The sequence below is a fragment of the Lactuca sativa genome, chromosome 3, assembly GCF_002870075.4.
Source record: "Lactuca sativa cultivar Salinas chromosome 3, Lsat_Salinas_v11, whole genome shotgun sequence".
NCBI lineage: Eukaryota > Viridiplantae > Streptophyta > Magnoliopsida > Asterales > Asteraceae > Lactuca > Lactuca sativa.
The window spans coordinates 323,676,800-323,687,318 of record NC_056625.2 but is presented as its reverse complement, the minus strand read 5'-3'; the positions used below and the strand labels follow the sequence as shown (position 1 = coordinate 323,687,318).

The 10,519-nt window shown below is 39.1% G+C and overlaps 1 protein-coding gene across 6 annotated transcripts; it reads right to left on the bottom strand.

Annotated features, from left to right (window-relative positions):
- Window positions 1–5,612: 5,612 nt before the first annotated feature.
- LOC111902035 (protein LHY) lies at window positions 5,613–10,197 on the bottom strand. 6 transcript variants are annotated; one of them, XM_052769619.1, is made up of 8 exons: window positions 9,899–10,197; window positions 9,746–9,771; window positions 9,260–9,525; window positions 9,061–9,172; window positions 8,757–8,818; window positions 7,703–7,954; window positions 6,326–7,618; window positions 5,613–6,238 (listed from the first exon to the last, which is right to left on the bottom strand). In XM_052769619.1, the coding sequence occupies exons 3-8, from the start codon at window positions 9,299–9,301 to the stop codon at window positions 5,885–5,887; spliced, it is 2,115 nt and encodes a 704-aa protein (XP_052625579.1). In that variant the 5' UTR covers window positions 9,302–9,525; window positions 9,746–9,771; window positions 9,899–10,197; the 3' UTR covers window positions 5,613–5,884. The 6 variants fall into 6 exon arrangements, with proteins under 6 accessions (XP_052625579.1, XP_052625578.1, XP_052625582.1 ...); XM_052769618.1 differs by having other exon boundaries at window positions 9,260–9,433; XM_052769622.1 differs by having other exon boundaries at window positions 9,061–9,189; window positions 9,260–9,771.
- Between the last annotated feature and the right edge of the window lie 322 nt (window positions 10,198–10,519).

The window sequence follows — 10,519 nt, the reverse complement described above, 5'->3', positions numbered from 1 at the left end:
GTAGTAAAACATATCTCGTGTATGAAAACCCAAAACATGAAAATAATAATAATGTCAGAGTACAATCCCAGAACATCTCATAATGCGGAAAACCAAAGTGTGTGTGTATGATGTGCCGCTACTGCGCCGGCTCCTTCCCCTTCGCTGAAGAGGTACCTGAAACCAAACTGAAAACTGTAAGCACGAAGCTTAGTGAGTTCCCCTATCGTACCACATACCATATAATCATATCACATACATACTGTCAGACATTTCTGGGGTGCCGACCTACCCGTACGGCCATTCTGGGGTGCCAACCTACCCGTGTCTAGCCATTCTGGGGCGCTGACCTACCCATGTCGAGCCATTCTGGGGCGCTGACTACCCTTCGGTCCTAACAACCGAACCTCGGGGACTATTTCACCCCTACTACTAATATCACATATAACATGGCATAAACATATTATCAGACATATCTGGGGTGCCTGAACTACCCTTCGGTCCTAACAACCGACTGCTTCTGCTGCTGCTCCTCCGACTGCTGCTGCTGCTGCTCCGGAAATCCTCCGGCTAAAATTCCCACAAAACACTTAGTCGGAAATTGACATCTACTCTTAGGGTAAAATGACCATTTTACCCCTGGACCAAGTCAAAGTCAAAGTCAACTTCTAGTTGACCTGACTCGTCGAGTTGGCTCACCAACTCGCCGAGTCCCTATCCTTCCCTTAGACCTCATACCCATCTCTAATCGTCGAGTTAGGCGATAACTCGATGAGTTTTCCTTCTAAATAAACACCGACTGAATCCTCATCCGACTCGCCGAGTTGTATGAACAACTCGTCGAGTTCATCATCAACTGATACTCATGTCCTGCCTTGACTCGCCGAGTTGTATGAACAACTCATGGAGTTACTCTTCATCCTATGAACACGTTCTGTCCTCGACTCGCCGAGTTGATGAACAACTCGCCGAGTTCTATGAAGATTTCCTTGGACTCGCCGAGTCCGTTCATGCACTCGCCGAGTACCAAGAATTCCAGAACAATTTGCTTAGTCCCAAACGTTGGGTCACTCCCCGGGACTCCTAAAAACCTTTCCACACTCAACTGATCCTTATGACCCTCACTGATATGGGACCAACACCCATGGACTCGCCGAGTCTATCACATTCCTTACTAAGAACTTCGATTCCTGATGTACAACCCTTAACCAAATGATAGATCCAGGCCCCTAAACTCGATCTAGCATGTAAAGTTACAAACTTTACGTGCATGCATGGGACATTAGAGCTTAAAAGACTCTAAAATGGTTCTTTTGTTGCATGGGGCCTTCCTTGGTGCAAAAAGCAACGTAGATCTGACTTGTGACTCATAAGATGACATGATACAGAAGCCCAAACCCCCAACCATGTTTGCAAACATGGTTGGCCACCAAAAATGGCTTATAAAAGCCCTAAACCACCTCAAAGAGGGATCTAACAAATGAATGATCAAGGTTCAGACTTTATACCTTCCAAAGACTGCAAATGATGAACCAAACTCGAATCCTTCAGTCCCCTCTTGATCCTTCTATTCTCTTCCTTCTTCCTTGAGATCAAAACTCACAAGAATCACTCAAAAAGCCTTAGATCTTCACAAAAACAGCTAGGGTTTGCTATGAGGAGTGTTTGGGAGCATAAGGGGGAGAGGAGGCTGCATAAGGTCGTTTAAATAAGGTGCAAACCCCTGGATTAGGGTTTTTGTCCAAACAGCGGCTACTCGCCGAGTCCACAGCTCAAACCCCGCGTCTCATCCTGCTTCTACTCGGCGAGTCAGTCCTTCGACTCGCCGAGTCCAAGGCTAAAAAAATGCAAAAATAAATTAAGATTTAATAACAAAATACATACCAAGAACCATGTGCTACACAATGTGGGATCAATGAAACCCTAATGGGCCCTATAAGGCCCAATGTGACCTAAAAGCCCAACCAATGGACTAATGGACTAGTATTGGGTTGGAAAACCTTAATTATGGTTTGGAAAACCCTAATGGCATAAAACCCTAATTTTAAGAATTCATCGGGACACACGAGATTATTTAATAACTTGAAATATTAAATAATAATCATTGGCAAACTAACTTAAGGCATAATGGAATTAATGGATTAAGTCCTTAATGGGTTAAGTGAGAAACACTTAACCCTAATCATCATTTCATGTGAAAACCCTAATTTCGGGATTATAGGCTTGGACTTATTGGGACCCACATTTGGGCCATTGGAATGGAATTGTGTATTAAGCCCAATCACACCATATGACTTATTTAGTAAAGTAAGGGACTTAATGAATTAAGTCCTTAATGGGTTAAGTGAGAAACACTTAACCCTAGTTGTCATTTTATGTGAAACCCTAATTTCACTTGGGCCTTGATTTGGGCTTTCCTATAGGGTCTATGCTGGGTGAAATATTTTTATACATGTTTTAAATGATTTAAATTGTATATGTATTTTATATCTACAAAACGTGTTGGGTAAAACATGGGTAGATGTAATAGTTGTTGTGTGAACAAATAAAATAATGAGAGGCCTCGATATAGATGTTGTTGATGATCCAGTCATCTAGCGGAGTATAGATGACGACCACAGACTATTCTAGATAGTCCAGTGGAACGCTAGCAGACTCGCAACCTGTAGGTGTTTATTTGAACTGTGTGCTCACCAGCAGTACTCCATCCCCCACATGGTTGCCTTATTTGACATGAATTGTTGAGGAACCCCCGAAGCATGTGTTGTCACCCCGATGAAAGTCCTTATACTAGGTTCCTTGTGTTAGATGTTTTAGGGACGTAAAGTGAGGATAACAGGAACGGGTAATCGGGTTTGTTTGGTTTGATAAAGTTAATAAACTTATTTATTGTGGGTTGAAAATCCTATGTACTCACCAGGTTTCCCAACCTGACCCACTCAGTTTATTTATATCACAGGTGTTGATATGAGGTCACATTACACTGAGAGATTAAGGATATATAAATCACTAGTGATAATGAATGTAAGTTCTGTATATGTTTATGTTTCTTTATTGACGATGACATCCCAAATGTTTTAAAATGAATAAAAATACTTTTCTTCGGAAATGCTTTGATAACGTATTTATCATGTTTTACTGAGAACAAATTCCGCAACATTTTTATTAAAAGAGGTACTCTGATTTTTATAAAGCATAAACAAAAATCGGTCTTTTCTGATAGTGAAAATGGGGATGTCACAGTGTATGTTTATGCTAGTATGAATCGTTAGGGTTGTTGTGATGATCCTCTAGAACAAATGCGGGTATGTGTATGAGCCCGTACTATGGAAGCACATGACCCGTACGCATAACAGGGAAGTCACCACCCCTAGGGCTTTATTGGGAGTTGGTTCCCTATTTTGATATGTGTGTTATCTGATGTTCCCTGGTTTATTTTCAGTATGGTGACGACGAGGCGAGTTGAGACTGGGTCTGGAACAGGATCAAGAGCTGGCGGTCAGGGTGGGCAGCTACGTTCGATGACATGATTAGGGAGATTCTTCATAAGGAGGTTGTGGCTATTGTTAGGGGTCAGATATCAGAGTTATTTGGGTCTATTAATACCATTAATACAACGATGATGGAGTTCTTTGATGATAGATACACAGCTGTCGCTGAGACTGCCGCTGCTGCAGCCTCAACAGCTGTTGCAGCTGTAGGTGTTGGACCGAGTCGGGTTTTTCAGTATCGGGACTTCGACAATACGAAGCCCCCGAATTTTGATGGAGTTCAGTACCCGATTGTAGCCATGAGGTGGCTATATGATGTCGAGGGATGCTTTTTCACTTGCTCTTGCCTAGCTGACCAAAAGGTCAGGTGCGCTCTGAACCTCCTGAGGTCCGGAGCAAAGGATTGGTGGAGGCTTGTTGCGGGATCATACTCTGCTGAGCAGAGGATTGCGGTATCTTGTGATCAGTTCATGAAGATGTTTTGTACCCGGTATGTGACACGTCCGTGTCTTCTATAAGAAATGGAAAGAATTGAGAGAATGATTCTCAAAGCCAAGACCTTTTAAGTGGAATACATCTGTCTTACCAGTGAACCAACCAATATTTTTTTAACTAATGCTACTTTATAAAACACCTGACTTTTTAACATAAAGTACACCTAAAATTTTCGCCTTTTTAAATTTATAAAGTCACCCGGTTTACATTTATGCTAACCAACTAGATACAAATATTTATCATCAATGATCATACATGAACATATGTGATGAGATGATTTGAGTCAAGCGCTACAAACCTCATACTTCTCTATCAAGTCTACCTGAACATGAAAGACATACATCAATAAAGGATAATTTACATTAAGCTTGGTGAGTAACCACGACACAAAATATTAATTAGTTACACAACTATATATATATATATATATATATATATATATATATCAACAATCCATAAATCAATATAATCTCTATAGTGCTTTTCAATGAACTCGGTATACACTCGAATAGAGTGTTATTACATGATATTCTCAATAATATGCTTTTAACGGTTTAAGTTGCCCGATAAGAGTCACCGATAATATTAACACCTAATCGCCTTTTTCATATTTTGGATTTCTACCTGTGTCTCGATGATCTTCTCTTCACAGTCACAAAAAAATCGAATGTAGATCGTTCACGGTTAGGCAACCACGTAAATTTATAGATATCGGTGAGAGTGGTGGAATCGCCATTGTCGGATAGTGGTAGCAAGGGTTTCGATTGGTGAATTTTGGCTGAAAAAGAGATGATACTTTTAGGGTTTTATTTGTTTAATCCTCACATGATTGCCTTTATATACATTGGCACCACTTGAAGCCTTAGGTTTAGGGGTGGTCAAAAATATCCACATCCGAACATCCAATCCGAAAAATCCGAAAATCTGATCCGAAAATACCCGAAAAATCGGATATCCGAAAATTCGGATACCCGAAATTCAGATATTCGGTTTTTCGGATTCGGATACGGATATTAAAATGTGAAAATTTCGGATATTTCGGATATCTTAAATCCGAAATATATAATATAAAAAATAGTTTTAATGCATTGGGTTTTTTCATTTGAAATTCAAAAAGACAAATTATTAACATTTTTACTTGGTACGCAAAGTGAGAATGGTATAAATGTTACATTTTTTATTTTTTATGTTGATTTTAGTAATTTGAGTTTGATTTCTCAAGATCTTCAGGTATCATGAGGTAACTTGCATTTAACCGGACCAAATGAAGTCTTATTATACCTAACAAATGCACGGAAACGTTCTTGTTCTTGGAGGGTTTATTTTCGTTATTTAAAACTAATGAAATTCGGATATCCGGTTTAATATCCGAATCCGTATCCGAAATTTTGGATACGGATTCGGATATCAATAATCAACTATCCGAATTTTTGGATATCCGGTTTTGAACACCCCTACTTAGGCTCCAAGGTTTGCTGAATAAGCTCCACAACGCATCTGGTGGCATAATAAGCAACATGTCAACGGCTTTCTTCCTACATGGCAAAGTACGTAGCAGTGGAAACCTACTAAAATAACAGTGACAATAACCCTAAAATATATCAGTCTTATTAAAACAATACACTTATAGACAAAAAAAAAAATCAATGCTGAAAATATTGATTTCCCCAAGTTGAGTTTTCATTCTCCACAGTTATCAGGAGGAATATAACGATTAAATCCAATACATTCGGCATATAACTGCTGTGTCCATTCTATTCAGCAGCAAAGATAAAAGGTAAAAAAAAAAAAAAAAAAAAAAAAAAAAACATAGCACAACAAGAAGTTTGATGAGGTTTAGGACTAAACTTAAGACTAATAACATAATATACAACACAAGTTTCCTCTTCCTCTTTCGAATCATGTATGTATGAATATCATCAAGTTGAGCCCTCTGCTTGAAACCTCATTCTCTTTGCAGCCTTGTCATCATTCTGGTTAGATGACGATCCGGGCTTCTCTTTGGCCTCCATGGAACACCTCTTGTAAGGTTTGAATCCTGTGTGAGTGTTGTTAACATTCAGCTTCACGTTCCCCAATCCTATCGTCAGTAGCCCTTCCTCCATGTTTTTCTCACCTCTCAACATCATCCTGTTCAGGTCCAACTCACCACCACCACTATTATTATTATTATTATTATTATTATTATTATTATTATTATTATTATTATGTCTATCTGAAAAGCTTTGTGGCAGTACTTGTCTCGAGAACAGCGCTTGGAAAGCAAGTCGTCCCTGTAAGTCAAGTCAATTTAATTAATATTTATAAAAAAAAAAAAAACCCTAAATAAAAAAATACTGTAATTAGATTTGATGACTTGCCTCTTCGGAGACCTCCTTCCATGATTCGTTAGGGTTAATAGTGCTTCTACCCCCCCTAATAATACTAGCACGTGAAATAGAATCAAGATCGGGTACATCTGAAGCAGCAGCAGCAGCAGTTTCTTCCTGTTCTTTTATATTCTTCTTCTCTAAAGCATCCGTCTCAATTTCACTGCTGGAAGTCGTGTTAGAACCACAAGAAGACCGGTCAACCTGTTTGCGAACATTAACATTGGTCTCCTCCACCACCGTTCCCGTTCCCGTTCCCTTGGTGGTATCAATATCATCATCTGGATTCGATCCTGTGTTTAATTTCCCTTCTGAATCCTCCTCCTCCTCCTCCTCCGATGAGGAGGAGCCTGTGATCTTTTCCGGAGGAGCTTTTTCTCTTGCTTGATTTCCATCCTCGACTGTTACTGGTGGTGGTGGTGGTGGCGCGCCAAATGAAAAAGGAGTTGGAGTTGGAGTTGGGTAGAAAGGAGGACAAACAGGGAGAAGACCATGAGCCGCCCACCATGCGGTTGCTGCTGCTACAGTAGCCGCAGCAATGGACGTCATGCTAGGAGTAGAAGGAGTTTGAGTTTCCGAATCATCTCCAGAAGAAGCTTCTGTGTTTCCAGGAGGATGCCAGAACTTAGCAGCGAAGCTTGCTGCAGCATGGGCTGCAGGGTTTTGTAGCAGGGATGAAACAATGAGGCTAGAGATTGTGGATGAAACATGGAGAAATGATCTGTAACTCTCTTCTTCATTATTATTATTATGATTATCAGAAAACGGGTGGGTGAAAACAGGAGGATGGAAGGTTGGAATTGTCTGATAGCTTGAACAACATCTTGAAGCTATGTTGTTGTTGTTGTTAACAGATAGGTTGGGGTTGTGGTGTTCCAACTTTTCTTCAAGTGTCGACATCTCTTCTGTGCCTGTTGGAATACCAATAATACTTCCTTGATTTCCATCTACAACTTGTACAGGAACATGCCTTGGGTAGCTGTGCACACCATTTGTATTTGTAATTGAATTGTCATCATGATTTTGACCTTCCGGAAAGTCAAACAATGAAGATGTGTGCATGCCATCTTGATCTGATTTCTTCTGATACTTTCTGGTTTCAATGGTGGTGATGTAAGATTCGTTTGTTTCATCAAGGTTAATGAAGTCTCTAAAAACGCCTCTTGGTATTATGGAATTATCATTTTCTGATGACAATGATGCACATGGAGGTTCTTCCTTCTCCACATCCACATCCACTTGCTCACTCGTGTTTGCAATTTCTTCTTGTTTCTGTTCATGGTACTGGTATTTAAATTTTAAAGAAAAATGAGTATACTACTACTACTGTACTTACTGATCTGAATAGATAAAATAAAATAAAAATACCTCTGGGAGGTGGGGGTGGTCTATGCCAGATGGCAAAGAAGAAACTAAAGTTGGTTGATGATGATGATGATGAGTGGCATTGTCCTCCTCCTCCTTTGGATTTGGATTTGGATGATGAGTTTTGGGGCAAGTGCCAGAGCCAGTCTTTCTGGGATAAGGATAATTTGGTTTCCTTTTAGGGCGTGGGGGAGGAATTTCCATGTCAAGAGCCTGTCTTGTTGGAACTCCTTTAGCAACTGCCTCCTTCTCCAACTATTATACACATAAAAGGAAAAACAACCCTTTACATATATATAATAATAATAATAATACAACCATATTTTACCCTAAAATCACAATCTAATTAATACTATATGCACTTCAATCAAGAACAAAAATTGATCAGCTGATACATTTATTACAAAAAGGACATGTGTGCATGTTAGTACCTATTAAGAGGATAAATAATGGAACGGAATTTTACTTGATAAGGATCTTTACAAATTTAGATATATTTTTTCCTTTATGTTGGGGGCCATCTATGGAATTAGTCTCCCCACCCTTCCACTTACCCTAGGGTATTATTGTTGTTGACGTTAAAGGATCAAAATACAAATTCTGAGTGACTAATCAAATAACCAATGATGGATCTTGGTTGACAAATAAGATCAAAAGTCTCCATCATAAAGGCAATTGTTTCCATGAGAGCAAAGCCTAAAATGACTCAATTTCTACCCTTGCCAACTTACATTAATAACAAAATCTACTTGGAAGTTCAAAAAGAAAGCTAACTAGAACACAATAACTATATTTCAAAACTGATAAGGGATATAAATTCAAATAAAGTATATATATATATATATATATATATATATATATATATATATATATATATATTCTCTCAATTACAGCATACATATATCAAATGCGGAAGCAGAACAAGGTATGTAGAGAACATTATCAGCAAACAACATATATATGAACAACAGTGAATTCTCATGGTGTATTTGAGATAGATCTCATGATAAAAATGAAATTATGATAATAAGAAAAACATATGCAAAAAAGTATCGACCTTTGTAAAGAATTTCTGGGCATGACTTCTGATTTGCACTGCAGTCTTGGTTCCTATGTGTTCTGTAATAACACCAAAATTGGAGGACCAAAAAGGATAAGAGAATCGCAACAAATTTTTCCACCAGGAAACTTATATATGTAATTTGCGGATACAGGAATCAAGGACCATAAGGATAAGGGTTTTAGGTTTTGGAAATTAAGGCAAGGATTGTAAAGTTATTGAACAAGTATGAAAATCCCTTGGAAAGGAAAGCCAAGATGCTGAATAAGCTGTTATACATTTGATATAACAACCTAGATACCTTCTATCCGTTGCCAAGCTCGCCCATATAGTTTCAGGGCTTCTAAAAAACTATTATGCTCTTCTTCTGTCCATCGTTCTCTTTGTTTAGTTATTGTATACGGTTTTCTTGTCTGTCATACAAGGATAACTATAAATTGATTTTAATTTACAGATAAAATGATGCATAAGATAGATGGTTTTGGTTAAAAAAGAAAAACCTTAATGTTCAATTTTTCTCCAGATGATGAGTAGGTGTCCATCGATGGACCAGCGCTGCTTCAGATCCTCTGGAACAAGTAAGGGATAGAAAAGCCTTCTTTCATCCCTCGCACCATCCAACCAGGAAAATAGCTTAGCCGTTGTAATCAACAAAACCTGATAACGTAACACTACTGCAAAAGACCAGAGATGTAACAACAGCAGAAGTCCATGAAGAGAAAGCAAGATCCAGAAACTAATTACTATTTCTGAGATCATCGATTGACTGCAAGTATGACAATTCCAACATATGAGCGATTATACGACTTATTTTTCTTATTTTCTGGATTCGATTAAAAATCAATCAAGGCGAGGAGGCATTAAAGACACACATACATACTCTCTATGAACCTGAAACAGGTAGTAGTAGTAGTAGAAGTAACAGTATAGAGAGAGAGAGAGAGAGAGAGAGAGAGAGAGAGAGATTTCCCTATCAGAATCCTCACCAAATTGAGCCGGATGATGCCAAAACCTTTATGAACCATGAAGAATAAGAGAGAAAAAGAAAATTTAATCACTTGTATAAAAGGAGGGAAAAGAAAACAGGATCCCCTATCAGAAAGGGCAATAAAGCCCTAGAAGAAGAAAAAAAGGGATACCTTGGAAGATACTCGCCATGGCTGAAGACAAAGGCTGAAGTTCCGATCTGGAATCTGATCAGCATGAACAGGATTCACCGGATATCTTCCATGACGACACGACCACTACGTATATACTCTGGCAATTGTTAAACCCAAATCTGAAGGATCGAAACCCGAGGAAGAAAAAGGAAAGGGGGATATGAAGAAGTAAGAAGGAAGAAGGAAGAAGAGAGTAAAAGAATAAAAGCGAAGTGAGTTGAGCCGACGAGAGACGAGAGTTTGGGGCGAAGAAGTGAGGAGAAATCTCAGCCACAACAATTTTGGGGGTGGATTATTTGCGGAGGAAAATAGAAAACTAAAGGGTTTAATTTGAGGCTGGAATCCATCCAAGCTTCACAGAGGGAGTACACGTGTCCGGAGACGAATGGTGGACAGGCTACTGTGGAGGCCCACACCCTTGCACTTTTTTTATTTGTGTTGCGAAATGAGACAGGGCAGCAACAGTGTTGAAAGGCTTGTGTGGCATCGACTGCATTTCAATACAAACTCATAAATCTCCACCACAAGTTCCTCCACTCTACAATTCCCACCACCAAATCCCGACTCTTGTTATAATTACTGTTTTATTACATCACCCGG